This window comes from Anabrus simplex, chromosome 1 (assembly GCF_040414725.1).
Source record: "Anabrus simplex isolate iqAnaSimp1 chromosome 1, ASM4041472v1, whole genome shotgun sequence".
NCBI lineage: Eukaryota > Metazoa > Arthropoda > Insecta > Orthoptera > Tettigoniidae > Anabrus > Anabrus simplex.
In genome coordinates, this window is record NC_090265.1 from 858,688,666 (window position 1) to 858,707,808 (window position 19,143).

Consider the following 19,143-nt stretch of genomic DNA (forward strand, 5'->3'; position numbering starts at 1 on the left):
TCTTGTTTGGCTATGGTGATGGGTGTGGTTGCTCGTTCCATTCTGGTATTATGGATACTCCGTGTACTAACTGGTGCTTACCTCGTTGACTACCTACTGCTGTGTTTTGAGTGGTGTACCGTGGCCCTGACTCAATCAAGCGTAACAAAACTGTGTTGATCTAATATTTGCGGTTCTCTTATTTTGAAGATTTCATTCACCAATTGCGCTTTTCTTTGGTCCTCCCCTGGTCCCGTTGTGCGTTTCTTTCCCCTGTTGTCCCCCTTTTGCAACTCGAGATCATGCATTCCCTTAATATCATAGGAGACTTGTAAAGGTATTCATGCATTAAAAATTAATTTACCACCGTGCTTGAGAAAATAACCTGGATGCGTGGACTTATAACCATGTGGTTTTTGTTTAATTTTGGTCAGTATATCTGTGATTAGTGTGAGAGTTGGCAAACCTCAAGGTGAACTGCGTCATGTGTCATAACCTATATCATTGTGTGATGCATTGAAAACATGTATGTTAGGTGAACCTGAAACTTTGGTGAACTCTGGTCATTGTGCTCTCTATTTGGTGATAAACATTATTCTGGTGATTTACCGTGTGCTCGGTTAACGTTTCTGGACACTGATGTTGATCGCACCCCGCCTATTATTTCTAAAAACTATGTGATATGGAACTGTGTCTTGGACTATTAACCTGGTCATGTGAACTCCTAACTAAAACGAGTTAATCTTGGTGGTCGTTTTCTGTTGGACAACTCCGCCCAAATTTAGTGTATGTGTGACCACCTCATCATTGATGGCATGTGCATGAGATTTTGTCGTCGATTCGGGGCGGGAGGGCTGAGACAGTATTAAATAATGTGAGCCTCCCCCTTATAAACATTTTGAACTGGCCTGTGAGCCCTAGAATATCTGTGTCAATGGACTGCTCGACATACCGTTTTAAACTAATGTAGGCCGCGCGCAGTATCTCCTAGCTCTGTTTGGTCGCGCATGCGCAGGCCTACGACCAGGCAAACTTGCCCGCTCCTTGCTTGCCGACGCGAGAGTCAGTTCGCTTCAGTCCGCCATGTCGAACTGGTGTGGTTTTGTGTCCGGCGTCATGGAGTCGTGGTGTACCTGGAATCCTCCGTAATCTTCACGTTAACGGGGATTTTCCCCGTACGAACTAGTTGAAGACCTCCTGCCTTTTCTTTTGAGCATTTTTTTTTTTGGATTTATTTTTCGTCTGGATACTTCACAACGAGGTCTGGATGCTGGCGGTGTGACTGTTTTTCTTCATCAACAATGTCAGGTTATAATTCTTCTCATTTCTTCATCACCAAAGGTATGTACCAGTGTTTGACACACTTTAAACGTCGTCCTGAAGAGGATTTTGATATTTTCGAAGATTTCTGGAAAAATAATAATAATAATAATAATAAATATTTGGACTTCGCCGTTAAATTAATTCCTATTTGCGTGTGTGGTATCGAAAATCTGAAAAACAGTTTCGGCAGCTAATCACAGTAATGTGGAAGGTTCACCATGAACTAAATTGGAATTATTAATCTAAAATTTTACTGATCTACTTTTGGCACTTCCAAATTGTAACCTTCTTTGTAAACCAAGGTACAGTCTCCAAGGTACCGAGCTTTACCTTTTCGGCTTTCTGTTTGCTTCCCTGTGTTTTGTTTTCTAATTTGTTTGGTATGTTTTCTTCTCCCCTCCCCCTTCTGGGGTTTTTGGGTGAATTAAATTATTTTCTCTAGCCTCTTTTCCTCCGTGTTTTTGGTGGCGTTGCTTTTGTTTTCTGGTTTCCTTGTCAACGGTTCGTGTGTGGATTGTTGTCGGGTTAAGAGTTGTCTGGCGTGTTGAGCCTGTGTGGATCTTGAATTATATATATTTCGGGGTTGAGTGTATCGTTTACTGTTTAAATTAATTTATTTATTTTCTCCTCCTTTTATGTTGTGTTACCATTTCCTTGCCCCGCGTGAGGAGGTATTTTAACGTAAAATTCTGTTTGTCTTGGAAACTGTCCTTGGTGGAAACTGAACGATTTCAAATTTGGTAATTATGAGAAGCGACCGCGTTGAAGATCCATTTTATGGAATAATTGTTAACTTAATACTTTCTTAAATTTATTTAACTATCCGTGATCGATCACATTTAATTTAAAGGTAACATTTATGTAAGAAAGTCTATTGGTTTTCCGTTGTTTTCTGATCACATTTAATTAGGTACGGAGGTCACCCTTTCTTTCTTGTTGTTTTCATTAAGTTCTCTATTTATTATCTGTTAAAGAGTATTTATTTTTCATTAATTGTTATTTAGTAATGAATTAATTTTCTTTTAAACCCCACCTGGGTATATTCTAATTTATTTTACTTATTGTTAATTTCCTTTTCCATTTTTCAACCTTACGTTGATTTTATTTACATTTTGGCATTACGTTTTAAAATAAACTTAGGCTTTATCATCTTAATGACTTGGTTTGTTACCTACCTTTTGCCCTTCCATTAAATTTCTTCAACCTTATTGAAGTGTCGGTTTTCATTCGCCACGTTCGGTGGAGCACTGCCACCGTTTTTCTTGTGCGTTTATTTCCACGGCCTTTAAGTCGTCTTCCTCAGCTGTTTCCGGTAAGTTTTTCTTTGGTTTCTTGTTTTTTTAATATTGTGACTGTACTTTGTTGTTGCTCTTCTTGTGCCCATCTTCTCCCTCGTGTTCGCTATAACTCCCATTTTGGGGCGGACACGCTAACAACCTTCTCACCAGGGTCTCTCTCTCTCTCTCTCTCTCTTCCTCTCTCTTCTTCTCTCACCCTGGTGGGTAAGGTTATTCACCTCATCACCCCTAGGTGGTACCGGGGTCCTAGAGGGTGGTGAGCGGTGAGATTTTAATATATTCATTCTGAACAATGATGTGTGTAATATTAGAATTGTTTTAAGTTTCATTTTTCTTTGAGCATGCAAAATGTTACAACTGTCACCTGTTTAGCTCTCTTGAAATGAATGCTTCTGAATTACAATGCTGTATACTCTAAAAATAATTTTCTACCTTCTTTAATGTAATTTACATTTCTTTAAATTTAGTAATTTGTATTTTGTTAATATGGAAACTCATTTTTTCTTTACCAGGTTCTATTCAGCTTTATATAAAAAGTTAGTGGACCCTCAGCTTTGTTCATCATCTCATCAAGCTATGTTCCTTAACCTTGTTTTCCGAGCGCTAAAGCAGGATGTTTCGGATAACAGAGTGAAAGCTTTCATTAAAAGACTGCTTCAGGTGAGTTTATATGAAAATGTTTATGTGATATTTGTTGTAAATCGCACTGGCACAGGCCAGTCTTATGGTGACAAGGGGATAGGAAAGAGCTAGGACTGAGAAGGAAGCGACAATGGCCTTAATTTTGGTACAGTAGAAGTCCATTATAGCGAGAATTTATAACAGCGAAAAATTTACTCGGTATAACGGATTGTCGTTATATCCGATTTTTGCATAAAAGTCGGAAAACCCTTCATGCACTTTAAAATCGGTATCAAACGGCAATCAGTTTGTTCAAAACTTGCGTTACCGCAGATGATATCCACACTACGGCTTACTTGTTTGTTATTTTTTGTAATCCGATACTACGTAAAAGTGTATGTTTAATTTCATTCTGAAAAAAATATAGTTCCTTATTTCTCCGAATCCAAGATGAACCCCACTTTTTCCTTCAAAAATATTTAATCAAGCTCAAAAAGAAGTTTGTAAAATCGTACAGGCCTACGCATTTTTAGACTATTTTTAGACGCCGAACATTTACTTTCGTCACGCCGTATTTCATTTTTTTATGCAGCTGCACAATTATTCTTTATTTCCGCGGGTTAAGGGACCATTAACTTAACATTGGCATCATAATACCGAAGAGAACTCGTTGAAAATTTACCGGCAATACCGATTCCATGCGTCTCTACAATACACCGATCCATCAGGAAATTATTCTTGCTGTCTATAAAACTGTTATTTTAATGCAGCGTCAGATATAACCGGCTACCGCTACACGCACGTCTCGCTTGTCGGGTGCGACCAAATTCAACGGCTAGCGATGTATAGGCCTAATCGCGAACGTTGAAAGTCAACGAACGAGTTTATTGCGCCACGGTATGGCCAACCGCCCTTGCGTTTTTCGTGCACATACCTCACAATTTCATCATCGACTTCTTTAAAGCGTCCTTGTTGCGGACCACTGAATGCATTTTTTGTACAGTACGCGTTTTTTTAGCTCTTTGTCTTCAAGCTAACGCCAAATATTGGCTTTAGTTAGGCCTATGCCGTATTTTCTTGCGGCTGCACAATTATTCTACATTTCCGAGTGTTTAATAAACATTAACTTAAAATTGGCATCAAAATATCGACTAGAACCCGTTGAAAATTTGCCGGCAATACCTTTTCCACGTATCTTTACAATACGACTATCCATCATGAAAATATTCCTGCTGTCTATAAACATTAATTTTGCTAAGCGTCAAGTACAATAGACGCGTTATGACTCTGCCACTGAGTAGCCATGGCTTTTCTTAGAATTCGAAGGGTCGCATGTTTTGACGCCATTCTGCAGATTTGAGAAACACACAGGTACTGTACACTGTACAACCGGTAGCGATGTGTAGTAAAGAGGCGGTCGTTTATTGTCAATGAGTTCTGTGCGCGTGTGAAAAGAAGCAGCGTGGTTACCGCGGTAGTTGCCAGTGATATCCATTAACTCACTGTTAGGCCGCGAATGCAACAACCCTTGAGTTTTCGCATGAGATTCTGCGAAAAAAAAAAGTCTTTAATTCGGAGAAATACGGTATCACTCCAGAGATTTCTGTGGCAAACACCTCAGATTTCTTCTTCAAACAGCGTCACCTAACCTAACCGTATATGTAGCCTACCATGAAAACATATTTGAAACGCATGTAGAGAAGATATGAAATATCCTCTGAAATCAGTGATGTACTCTGCCATATCTTGAGGTGTATGACATTCTTACGTAATTTCCGTATATAACACTAAAATTAAGATATCGTTTATTCAGTCTTTATTTTTACGAGTTAACAACTGCTATCGGCCACGTTATTTACGCATTTATTACGAAAACGTGTTATACTCTTTCATTTCGAATTTTCTTTAGAGAACAGCAGTCGATGGGTATTACTAATCAACTCCAACATCGCCTTTGAATGTCAACGAGAGAGCTCGCAAATGCACAAAGTGAGAAAACTGTACCGTACCGAAGATGATCGATCGCATCTTGTTACAAACGTTTCAGTTTTCTTATTCAAACAGCGTCACGTATCCTACATACGATGAAAACACACTTCAAGCGCCGGTAGAGAAATTATACCTTTCTCGGTATAAATTTTCATAATAGCCTTTCCGTAATTTAACCAGACACGACAAAATACAAACTACCCTATGAAATCAATTAAGCACTCTGCCATATCTCGAGGTGTATCTCATTCTTACTTAATTGCAGTATTTAGCCTCAAAATTAAGCGGTCGTTTAGTCAGCCTTAATTTTTAACGAGTTAACAACCGTTATTGGACACGTTATTTCCGCATTTATTATGAAAATATGCTCTCTTTCATTTCGAATTTTCTTTACGGAACAGCTGTCGACGGATATTATTAATCGACTCCGACATCGCCTTCGAATGTCAACGAGAGAAATCGCTAGTGCACATAGCGAGGAAACGATGCCGAAGGTAATCGATCGCATGCAATATCATCGCTGGGGTGCATAAATATTGGTAACGGAAAAAATCACGCGCGCTTAATCGCTCGTAGTAACGGATGCGCCAGTGATAGGGTTCTCGCTGTAACCGAAGGACGATACACAGTTTAATATAGGAATTTTGAAGGGACCGAAAAAAGTCGTCGCTATAACGGAGTTCTCGTTATATGCCGTACTCGCTATAGCGGACTTCTACTGTACATCCTCAGCATATGCCTGATGTGAAACTGGAGAACCATGGAAAATACTTCTAAACTGCCAAGAGTGGGGTTCGAACCCACTATCCCCCGAATGCAAGCCAACAGCTACACTAAAAGCTTGTTAATTGGAAGTCATTGGGATGCAGAAATCGGATGTCAAATTGACCAGCTCATAATTCAGAAATGCTAACCCTTGTCGTATCACGAAATATTGTAAGACCCATCACTACATGCAGTCACCTTGCTTCACAGTTTAAACCTTTCAGATGTAATGGAAAAGAACTATTTCCAAAATGTATCCAACAAGGTGCATATATTCACCTCATACATATAACTCTCTGGCCAGGAAAGGAAAAAAAAAAACATATTTCAAAGACGAGGGAGAAATCTATGCTGGCCCCCCTGTGCAAGTACTCTATTCATTAGATTACTGTACTGTGTGCAATTTTAGATGCTTTGTATGTGCATGGAAAGTGCCCGATGCCCTTAAAACATCGTGGCTTATCAAACTTCCCTATGATACGTAGAGGAAGTCTCAGGCTTCCGCCTGCATTGCAACACAGGATAGTGACCCTATCCTTGTACAATTTCTGTCACGACTCGTCTCTCCTTTAAAACCGTAAGTCCGTTTGGGTTCGGCATTTAAAAAACAATGCATTTTCATCGGCATTGACTGTATTAGTCAGTTCTCTGGATAGTGTCAACATGGGTATGAAAATGATGAAAATTATCAATTGCTATAGAATTGTTTGGTGTGTATGAACTGATGATATGAGCCATGCTTTCTCGCCAACTGTTGGCATCACATTGTTCACGGATTCTGCTTCTGCGTACACTGCCTGCTACGTGATATTGTTGCATTCCATAAAACGCTGAAGCCACCCATTTGAACACGAACGCCAGTCCCATCTTTAATGCAAATTCATTTGCATTCTCCATAATAACCTCTCCATCAACAGGGATATGTTTGCTCGAACATGCCAAAACAACTTGATCAAATCCACTTCCAAATCAAAGTATTTAGCTCCTTGAATGTTCATTCCCTTTGCAGTATTTGCACCCTGCATTTCCTGAGCTTCTACGCTCTAAGGATTTTAAAAGATGTTGAAGCGTGGACACAGGAATTCCAAATTATTTTGTATTTCAGTTTGTTTTTTATCCTTCTCGATCTCACTTATAATTTTTATCTTTTTACTTGTGTCTGAAAGAATGAACATGTGTACCCTAAACTAAAATACCATAACTAACAATAACCTAAAATACAGTATTATAGGTCTTTTCTGCTCTGATGGTGGGCAGCCTACATGCTGTCAGGGGAAGTGGGGTGCGCGCAGTATTTTACTGTTCAGTCAGCCAAAAGATCGCCTGGCAGTGGCGTTGAGAACTACTCAGTTGCCTGGGAAGTTTGCTGTGCTCACTTCGCTCTGTGAACTGCTGTGTTGTCGAGTAGCCTTGCAGTGTGCGTGTGGATATTACCAAATACAGTAGAGACAATACGCGACACTTCCGGATTTAGCCTTGTTAAAATGGGAAACAAGTCACAAGTGGCGCTCCTAGTGGCTTGACCTGAAAATTTGCTCTAAATTCAAATATCAATGGAAATGTATATACGGAAATGGATAAATAAATTACGTCTAGAAAGAAAGTGTTACTAAGATATTAACTTCAAAGTTGCTAAAGCAATTCTGGATAAATGAATTAAGAGTTATTTAACAGGTTATTATTTAAAGACTGAAATTAGACATATAATCGAGATGTGGAATGGACTGCTGTGAAAAGGCTTGATCTTTCATTTATGCATTATGTTTTTAGCTTTAAAATTCCTGCCTGAACGTTCACGGCTAGATTTTTCTTTTTTCTCATTTAAAAGCATTGTATCATCACATTAAAACACTTGTCATTAAAAATATCAGCTCATTCCTTACACACATGATTAAATGAATTTACATTTAAAAGCTGGACAATTTTAACTTGAAGCCTACTAACAGATAGAAAATCTATAAATTTGCCTCAAAAACATTAAAACTTTCCCTATAAGCAATTCTTGCCATAATGCCTTTACACTAGGGTAAAGCAAATTTGCATCATCATATTGTTTCAACAAAATATGTACATTTCTTAAATCACCCATATTTTCTTCAGTGCTTGACAACGCATTACGGCATTCCAAATGGGGTAACTTGGAACACAACCAGCCACACTCATATGCATATGTAGTTTCCTGAATTAAATCAAACCCACAGATCACACCTACAAACAATACATCGGTATTGAAGGTTAACTGCTGCACTATACAATAAAATATGTGTATTACATTTTAAGCCAGTTAAAATATGTGTCAAGCATGTCAGAAGATTATGAAGTACTATAAAAACCTCTTTGTCACTGGAGGAATATATATGCAAACACAATATTACTTACATTTTCTTGTCACGAGGGAAATGGAAGAAAGACCGTGCATTCTTCTCTACTTCATATTTATTGCAGCCAAACACAGCACATTCCTTTCCCCTCATGTTGAGAGGAGATATCAAGGAATGACACACGCTACTATTTAATTATGTCAACTCACTGAAAACGCATAAATAACACCAAAAACTTCACACACAAATACACATGCTCTTATGACAGAATCAGTATTTCTCAGGTGAGTCCACTAGAGAGCGCTCTAATAGCTGTCCCTCAGTATCTTGCTGAGTGTCACGTATTGTCTCTACTGTATTCGGTATTACTAAGACCTTGCTTGACAAGTTTGTTTTAGGATAATTCTTGTTTTATGAGTAATTCTTGCCACGTCCTTTACTGCGTTCTTCGCTTAGCATGTTCATATCGTGTGATGTGATGTTAGTTTGTTTCTATTTGCACTGCTCTATGCTGCTGTTGTTGTTATATGTAATAACTGCACTATATATCTTACAATGGTGAAGAGGAAGGAGATAAGGAGCCAGGGTAGAAAAATGATCAGCAATGTTCATGAATATTTTCAAAAGGAAGCAGAAAATAATGGCCCTTTAGTGAGTGTGTATAAAGTGCAGCAGAGAGTGTCGGAAGCTTGTTAAGTTTGTACGCTAACTGTTCAGCATATAGTAAAGGAAGGTAAAGACAGTACCCAGTCATCTGGTTCCATCTCTTTTCAATTACCACGCAAACAAATCAAAAGGAACTGTATAACAAAAGCAGTTCACGGACTCCATAAAGATGTAATAAGATGAACTCTCCTCAGTTGTTACGTAAAAGGTGAATACCCAACACTGAACAAATGTGTTGTGTAACTCTACTTTTGAACAAATGATTTTTCGGTCTGTTGTCAGTGCACTTTTTATATGCATTATATGCATCATACTACATTGAAGATACAATAAAATATTATAAATAATTAAATAAATAAAAATAATAAAACTCATCCACAGGCCATACTCGAACTATAAGATACGAAGCTCTGTATTTCAATGTTATGTGGATTTCAACACAATTTTAAAACGTGCGCGGGCGCTTCTGGCAAAGTTGTAATAGTGGCCTCTGTTTCTTTCCCTTAACGGCCTCTCACATCGTGCTGGATTGGTCAGCCCCATGCTCTCCGCTTTCCCTGACAGCATGTAGTAAAATATAACTACAGGGTACATAACTGTTCACTAAAGGTTCAGTAAAATGAGTAACTACTAGAATGCAAAAAAACAAAACAAAAAAAAAAACACTATGCTTTTACTGAACTTAACAACTCTGAAGTACACTGTAGACACACCGAAGTGAGTGAAAGTGCGGAAAGCTACTCCTGCATATTCCAGAAGTTGTATTCTATCTTGACACAGGGAAATTTTAAATTTAAATTACATGTAAAAGGCTATTTTTTTAAAATGTCAAGAATAGTTTGAATTGAAAGTTTGAATTTCAGTAATGGGACTGACATTGACAAGGTAAATGTACTACTACTGCTGTTCTTAAAATTGTTAATCAGATATTAACAGCTTTTGAAAATAAGCAGGCGATCTCTTTGGTGTTATGTGATCTAAGTAAAGCTTTTGATTGTATTAATCATGTAATCTTACTTGCAAAGCTTGAGATGTATGGTGTCGAGTATCCCTCACTGAACATAATTAAGTCATACTTAAATAACAGATATCAGTTTAACTCAATAAAAAATAGGTACTCCACTTTAACCCTTACCCCTCGAATTAAAGTTCTCTGCGTTGCCTCTACTACTCGTATTTTAAATGTACATTTTTGTCTTATATGACCTGTATTAATCTTTCACGATTTTGGAGATAGCACTTGGTTTTAAATGATGTGGTTAGGCTATACACGTTTACAGCAAGCTATACTGGAGCAAATAAAAGCAATATGTGGAATTTAAGACGAATTATTTTGGATTATTATTATTATTATTATTATTATTATTATTATTACCGTTATCGCATACTGATTGGTTTCGTTAATAATTTAGTGTACAAATTATCGCTAAAAAGCAATTGAAAAACTCTATTCAGTCTCTGTTTTCATACCTCGCGGTAGTTTGTAGGCTGAAACCACTGTAAACGGCAATTTCTTGAAATCCGAATCTTTTGATTTATAATTGTGCCAGCCGTCAGCATAAGGTACATGTTTGGTTACGGTACACAAACCGACCATCGTCAGTTCACTTTTAGGCAACGTGAAATGCTATTAGATATATTCATTAGGAGCAGAGGTGCGAAAATACTGAGGTTTTGTGTGTTGCCTGACATATGCAACATATATATGACTAGAAGAGCACATGGCAGCCATGTTTGTTTACTATCGCTCGAGCTTTCATGTGCGTAATTTGACAGCTGACGGCTACACTGCCATCTAAATAATGGATTTTTGACTGACTGTCGAATAGTATCTGGATTCTACAAAGTTCCACGCGGAACCAAAAGATGGCAGTAGAGTATATCATCGTGTATTTTGTCGGCTAAGAGTCGGCAGACGAGTGGTGGGCGATAAAATTCCATGTCGGGTCTCCCCCGACATGCGACCGGAACGGGAATATCGTAATGTCGGGCCTCACCCGACAGACGAGTGGTAAAGGTTAAAGAATGTTACAGCTGGTGTGCTACAGGGCTCTGTCCTCGGTCCATTTTTATTCATTGTGGCAGTCAATGGTTTACTGCAAAATGTCAAATGTCATGCTTTTATATCGTATGCGGATGATACAATGTTAATTACAAAACACCAGAGCATCTCAGGTTTGCATAAGATGTCACAGGATGCTCTTGCAACTGCAATGCATTGGTTTTCATCCAATATGCTGTTGTGCAATGAGGATAAAACTCAATTTCTCACACTAGGATTATCCAAAGATATTGAAAGTCAGTCAGTCAAACTTTTGGGTTTTCATATTGATGCCAAATTGAACTGGGAAACACACATTGATCATGTTTGTAAAAAAAATATCAAGAGTGGCCTATTTGATATGGAAATTGAGGGATTTAGTTAGCAGTGACTACATAAGGATGGCATATTTTGGTCTCTTCCAGTCACACATTACTTATGGACTGTTATTTTGGGGGCATTCTTCTTATGTACCGTAAAGTGGGGTAACTTCAGCCATACAGGGTAACTTCGGCCACTGACGAATAGCAACACTTATTTTCTCCTGCCTCCTATACTGAAAAAGATAAACCACTTGCAACAACTAAAATGCACGTACAAAAGAATGCTCTATCAACACTCGGTAGTCCAAAGAACATTGGCGGGCTCATTTCTTAGTCAATCAATTTTTTTTGCAGCCCCGACTATTGTCCTGTCTGGTAACAGCAGAAAACAAACTGTTCTCTAGCCCCAGCATTTGATTCTCCATTCCAGTGGTTTATGGGGTCAAAATGTAAGTACGTCTGGTAACTGATCAACCCAATTTGATGCATTTTATTTAAATAGGTTTTTTAGGGAATAGTTTTGTGTTAAAAGTTGTCCCCTTCCGGGGTAATTTCGGCCATGCCAAGAACATACAGGAAAAATTACGCGGCCGCAGGTATTGTAATTACAATCCTGTTTACTTCAAGAATGCTTTAGAAGACATTAATAAAGCCACAATAACATTAAATGGGGAAGTTTATCCCGACAGTGAGGGGAAAGACAGTTCCCATTTTCAATGATAAATAGACAGATATCAGTTGACATGGACGATGCACATCTAAGAATTTGATTGACGGCCCAGATATTTTCTAATTTAGAAAACAGTGTATTATGAGGACAGTCTACAAGATTGTTTCTTTTCCGATCTCTTTTTCTCTCCATTAATTGGGCTTTATGATTTTCACACCTTTCATTTATTATCTTCTGTAATATTAAAAATATTTATGCAATGCAACATTAGTCCGCACACCTTTTAGCGATATTTCTTTGTACGGGTTTGAGGGATAAGGAGGGAGATTTCCTGGTTCCGGAATTACTGCCAACTGAATGGAAATGAAATCTGAATTGAATCTATAATATGATCGATTGATATGAATTTTTTTAAACCTTTATTATTTTAAGCCAACAACTGTGTCATACACACATTATATAACATTTCTCGATGCAAACCTTGTTCCTAGCATGAATTCTCTAGTTTGGCTTTGCTGTGTAAACAACAACAGTACTAGTGCGTAAAGTGTACACCAGATGTCACACAGTGATGCATAAGTGATTCATAGTTTGTGTTTCAAAGGTTTCCAGTACGAATCTCAAAGATATCCGAGGTCGACCGATTCAGCACTCGGGTGTCCGTGTATCACTAAAAGGTGCGCGTACTATAATTTGTAATGTCATACAATGCTTATACGCTTAGGCTGAATAAAATAGTCTCTTCTTTATGGAAAATGTGAATTTGATCACTATACTTCTGTTTCACCACAAATCATTTTAATTTTTTTGTGACTGTTAATACTGGGTGTTCTTCAGGTTTTTAAAAAACATTCGCAGTGGCTGAAGTAGCACTACATCGAAGAAAACTTAGTTTTTTTAGTTATTGTTATGGTGGTCAAAGTTACCCCAAAAGATGTGGTAACTCCGGCCACTCTTTCGATAATCATAATTCATTCCTGCATAAGAATTAGAATTATGTTCATATTTAGAAAACCGGGCGAGTTGGCCGTGCGCGTTGAGGCGCGCGGCTGTGAGCTTGCATCCGGGAGATAGTAGGTTCGAATCCCACTATCGGCAGCCCTGAAGATGGTTTTCCGTGGTTTCCCATTTTCACACCAGGCAAATGCTGGGGCTGTACCTTAATTAAGGCCACGGCCGCTTCCTTCCAACTCCTAGGCCTTTCCTATCCCATCGTCGCCATAAGACCTATCTGTGTCGGAGCGACGTAAAGCCCCTAGCAAAAAAAAGCATATTTAGAAATGAAGAACAAACATGGCAGGACTTATATTATATTTTTCAGAAAATTAGAGGGAATATTTCACATTTTAGTTTTAAAAATATACGAAAAAGTGGCCGAAGTTTCCCCGTTTTACGGTATATAATATTCTTCTAATACAAAAAAACGTTGTCCGAACAATGTGTAGGACTGGTGCAATTGACCATTGTCAACCTCTCTTCATTAAGCTTAAAATACTGACAATTATAAATTTGTATACTATTTACATATCTTTGACATATGTTAAAAACAACATAAATGAATTCAGTACTAGGGAAAACATTCACCTTCATGATACTCGGGGCAAAGCAGACATTGACATCCCAATTCACAGGCTGTCAAAAACTGCTCACTCACGTAAAATCATTGTTTAAGATTATTTAATAAATTACCACATTCTGCACAGTCCACTCCTTTAAATAATTTTAAAAGAAAAATGTATGATTGGTTAATAGAAAATCCATTTTATAATACCTCTGAATTCTTAAAAATGCATAATGTTAGTATTAAGTTTTAATAAAAGGTGGATGTTCATTTAGCCTTAGTAATATTAAGTAATAAATTATTATCAGTTGACGAAGCCTATTTCATTGTATATGGTCAATAGCAAATAAAGATTCTTGATTCTTGATTGTTCTTCGAATTATGAATTGTCCGTATTTCGAATTAAACTAAATAACATGCAAAACCTTACTTCATGTTTCCGGAAACGAGAAGTTCTTCGAATTAGGTGGAATTTTTACTTGCAAACTATCAACCTCATGGTCCATACTGATATATTGTAAAGTGAAGTAAACCTATGAATCCACCTAATCGGTACAATATATTTTTTGCCTTAGGCAAGTTTACATTTCAGTAGTATATGTTTCGTTTAGTAACTAAACATCAGTTACGTGTTCAGGTGACATAATTAAAGGGTATAAAAACATATTCTTCTCATATTAGTCTTAAAACATTCAGACCATCATAAAAAAATTGACTCTGTAAAGTCTTGAAGGGGATGGGGGGATGAAATTAACTATATATAGTCTTAGATTAAAAACTTATTGCCTAAAACACTTGTGATAATATATCCAAATATTTTTAAAAATATAGTCGTCGTGTTAGCATGCGATCTCAAATCTACTGAGAAAAACAAAAAAAATATTCCCGTCCTCTTATAGAGTTGTCTTGTTTAAATGATTCCGTGTAATGTACAGATGAAGAAAACTGGAGATGTTTGCAGTAAAATTTGACACTTTATTGGAGTAAAAAAGAGTATGGATGTCTTTCATTTGACCGTGCTTATTAGGTGGTTTGCAACTTGATCCTAATATTGGAAGTGTCACTCTTGCCTCATATTTCTTGGGAGTAGTCTCCCGGCCGTTGCTTCAGCTCTCCGTCTGATGTTGTACTGCTGTACTCTACATGCATCAGTGCAACACCAGATGGAGAGTTGAAGCTTTCAGTTTATTGCACTGTCTGTTAGCTAGAGTTTAAACTATTTGTTATCATATCATTGATGTTAGTGCCGATAATTTTTTTCCACTTTTACAACTATTTTAACCATGAAAACAACCGATGTACACGGGTAATCTTACGCATGCACCTAGAGACTATTGACATGGTGGCGTGCCCATGGCAATGTGCCCTGTGTGACAACAAAGTATTTCAACATTTATATGCAGATTTGTTATCTGATATGCCACATTGGAGCCCTGAGAACTCTTGTAGTTTCTCAGTTGACAATAGGTGACAGGCTCCGAGAATTCTCGCTTTTATGCGCCTTGTATTTCCTTGATAATTGATACAATAGCTGGTGAGTTTGAGAGTTCCAAACGGTGTAGTTATGGAATAAAAACTATTGCTATTGCTGTATTTTTCTTTTTTAAACCTTCATGTTTTTAACAAATTAATATCAGATAGGTAGAGCTATTCCCTGGAGCTCCATTGTGGATGTCAACATGTCACACACATTCAGTTGCTGATGGATACCAATATTTGCGATTAATTATGTGCAGACCGGTTATCATAGGTACCAAGTGACAGTGAATTGGACATTTCTAATGCTAAATGGCTAACACTAAATGGGAAGCAACCGTAACCTTGCATACTTGATTACAATAAGTACACCAAAGGCACAAACAGGGCATTCCTACTACACTGTGCTTAGATAGACTATTAAATGGAGCCACAAACTCCACTGCTTTGAAAGGTATCATACTATACAGACTACTAAGCAACCTTGTGAGTACATGTTCCAAGTGTGAGGTCAACATCTTGAATACTTTTCGAGTTTTGATAGTTTGAGTGCAGCAGTGTAATTTCTTTCTTGGAGGTTTGAACTATCCGGTCTGCATGGGGTAGCAGCCTCTGTTTGAGGCCCCCCTTCAGTGTGTAAAACGAAACAGCTTAGATGTGCAGTCACGAGTGAAATGTGTCAGTTGAACATTATAACAAGAAAGAATTAAAAATTACTGGTTGTAAGGTGTGTTTTTGAATGAAATAATTTCCGTCCCAGAAAAATTCATATTTACTCGCGCAAGTTGGTTATAAACTACATGTAAGTATATTTTGAAATGCTGCTGTACTCTACTAGACCGAGCTCGATAGCTGCAGTCGCTTAAGTGCTGCCAGTATCCAGCATTCGGAAGATAGTAGGTTCGAACCCCACTGTCGGCAGCCCTGAAGGTGGTTTTCCGTGGTTTCCCATTTTCACACCAGGCAAATGCTGGGGCTGTACCTTAATTAAGGCCATGGCTGCTTCCTTCCCACTCCTAGCCCTTTCCTGTCCCATTGTCGCCATAAGACCTATCTGTGTCGATGCGACGTAAAGCAACTTTTAAAAAATAAAATAAAAAAAAGGGCTCTACTAGTGAAGATTACGATGCGACAAGTTACTTCATTTGATAATTTATTGTAATTTCAATATAAATATTTAACAGAGCTATACAATTACAAAAAAAAAAAAAAAAAAAAAAATCAAAATTTCCCTTTGATTTGTTGGGGGGTTTATTCGCATATATACAGTATTTATTCTTTTTTCTCGTTTCTATTGCTCCCTTTGCTTACACTAACCTGTCAGTATGTTCTTCGATATGTGTGTTTCTGTACCTCTTCCTATTTATGACGTGTTTATGAATGTGGTGTACCGATATGATGCGAAGTGGAGAATTGCTTTTTGTGGTCACGTGATGTTGCATGTGCTTGTTTCTGTCTCTGTTATATATGATTTGATTCGACACTTATTTGTTCTTTTCCAGGGCATTGGAATCCTTTTCTCCATTTGTGGTTGTTTTGAGTTCCTAATCTTACACACCTGTATTTATCTTTCTTATGTTTCTTCCCTTCCCTATTTTTGTCCAGCTTTCTTCTTATCCCACACTTCCTGCATCAAGATTGAAGATTTGTCAAGATGGCCCTTCAGTGACTGTTTATGCTTGCCCTCCTGATGAAGCTGGGAAGCAGAAACAAGTTCATCTGGGGCTGAGAAGAGTTGGATGTGGAAGAAATGGGATTGATGAAGGGAGAGCCTGTCTGTTAAAAAATGGCAGTGTATGAAGATACGGAGATTTGTCCTTGTCCTTTCGTGTTTTTATATTTGTCATTGTCTTTTCTTTCTGATGCTCCCTCTTCCCTCATTGACCTGCCATTGTGTTTATCATATCATGTGTTCCTTTTCTTGTTCCTGTATCTAGTATATGACATGCTTGTCTATTTTTAAAGTGCCATTGGAAGGGATAGCACTATGTAGTAAAACACTGTTGATTTGTTTTGCATGGTTTACTTTTAATATCATCACGATGTTGTTTCCCGTCCTTCATTTATTTATAATTTTATTCCCTTAATTCATTTTGCTTATTGTATTTCAAACTGAGTAAGAAATTGAAGACTTTCTTTATCTCTTTGCAGGTGTGCTTATATGTACCTGTTCCATTAGTATGTGGGATTTTGTACCTGATATCACAATTAGTCCATAATAACAAAGCCTTACTTTCACTGACGATGAAAGCTAGCACTTTCAGTATCCCAGAAAATGCTGATGATGAAGAAGATGAGCACTATGAAGATGTGAAAATTGAGGTGATTTACCTTAATCTTGGTATTTAATTTCTTAGTACTTTGTAACTTTAGTGTAGGTGGTTTAACCTCTTGGCCAGGCTTGATGAGTTAACTTGTCTGCCAATATCATCATCATCATCATCCTAAACCATCTCCAGTTTCCTAGGTGTGGTATTTGAGCCTCCTCCATCTCATCCTGTCCTTGTACCATTCCTCCTCCACCAACTTGTCCCAATCATGACCTCTCAGCAGTACATCGTTCTTAACTAAATCTATCCATTTCCTTTGTGGCCTTCCCACTGGTCATCTTCCTTCTACTTTTCTGTCAAATTCCTTCCTTGCAGTTCTGTTAACTGGCATCCTCTTCATGTGACCAAACCACTTCAGTCTTGATATCTAAATCTTATTGAGGAGAGAATCATCTATTCCTACTTCTCTAATTTTCTCATTCCTAATCTTGTCTTTCCTGGTTTTCTGGATCATAGTGCGTAGGAATTTCATTTCAGCTGCCTGGAGTTTGGAATTATCTCTCTTGGTCAGTGTTGTGGTTTCGAGACTGTATGTAAGAATTGGTGTATTGTCTGCCAATAGTCGTTACTTATTCAGGGTAATGACGAGTTGACTCGTTCACTGCCTAGGGAAACTTCTCTAATGGGCTGGATGAGCTAGCATGTTGAGGGTAGTTCAATAATCGTTTTACAATAGTCAGAAGTTTTCATATTTAATGCTCAATACTGTGTCATGATATTTCTGTTTTACACATCTATTGCTTCTACTGTATTTCTGTTTATAAAGGCTACATGCCTCAAGACTTACCGTTGCAAATAGAGAATCGTGGAAGAATTAATGTCTGTATTCCAGATTTACGAGCTTTTGTGCAATTTTAAGTATGGCCTTTGCATTTTTTAGTGCTTTTTCTTATTATATCGTTACAGTTGTCATAAGACACAAACAAGTAATGATAATTTAGAGTATTACAGGACAATAGCATCATTGTAGCTGTTGTTTCTTAGGGTCGGAATTACTTTCAATTCAACATAATTCAAAGAAGTCTAGCAAAACATTGAATTATTGTATGGATCATGAAACATAAACCATACAAGACTGGATAACTCATCTTCCACATATGCGTACATGTATAATGGGCGGGACAAGTTACTTTGTCACCTTCATCAAGATATTAGGCATGTCAAATAAACTAATTTTTTGTCAAAACATATTCCCTGCTACGAATGTCCATTTCTCAGCAGTAACTTGATTCCCATCCCTCCATTTTAATAACTGATGAAGAAAGAGAAAGGTTTCCAAGATTGAAGAATGGAAAACGTCAAGAAAAGTGGGAAAATAAGACTTGTTACACTTTGCAAATAAGAACAAGGCTGATCAAGGATGAACAGAATTATAGCAAATCTAATTTCCAATCATTTATGTACACTTTTGCTCTACGAGCTGTAATAATGGAGATACTCACCAAGTTAGATTTTAATGTGTAAGTCCATCAACAGCGGGCATCACTGACAGTGAAAAATATTGTTCATTTGCCATGGTAACAAACTGGCGACGATGATGGTGGTTTGTTACATAAGCTGCAGAACTGTATAGTCATGAGCCCCTTTTCATCAGGAAGATAATGACTGTCGAAACAAGAATAACATGAAGGATCAATCACTTGCAGAGTTACAGCAAAATGAATCATAAGAGAGAGAGAGAGGAAGAGAGAGAGAGAGAAGGTGTTAAATGTGATCTGTTTCTTCTGCTGCCACTCATGGCATTGCTCTTGCAGTTATGAAAACTAACCAGTCAATGACA

At 37.7% G+C, this 19,143-nt stretch overlaps 1 protein-coding gene across 1 annotated transcript in view; it reads left to right on the plus strand.

Annotated features, from left to right (window-relative positions):
* LOC136874214 (CCAAT/enhancer-binding protein zeta) overlaps positions 1 to 19,143 on the plus strand; it is a 129,956-nt gene that overhangs the window by 40,732 nt on the left and 70,081 nt on the right. The window contains exons 8-9 of the mRNA XM_067147859.2: positions 3,113 to 3,260; positions 17,185 to 17,355. Of these exons, the coding sequence (XP_067003960.2) occupies positions 3,113 to 3,260; positions 17,185 to 17,355 (319 nt within the window). The remainder of the gene's footprint in view (positions 1 to 3,112; positions 3,261 to 17,184; positions 17,356 to 19,143) is intronic.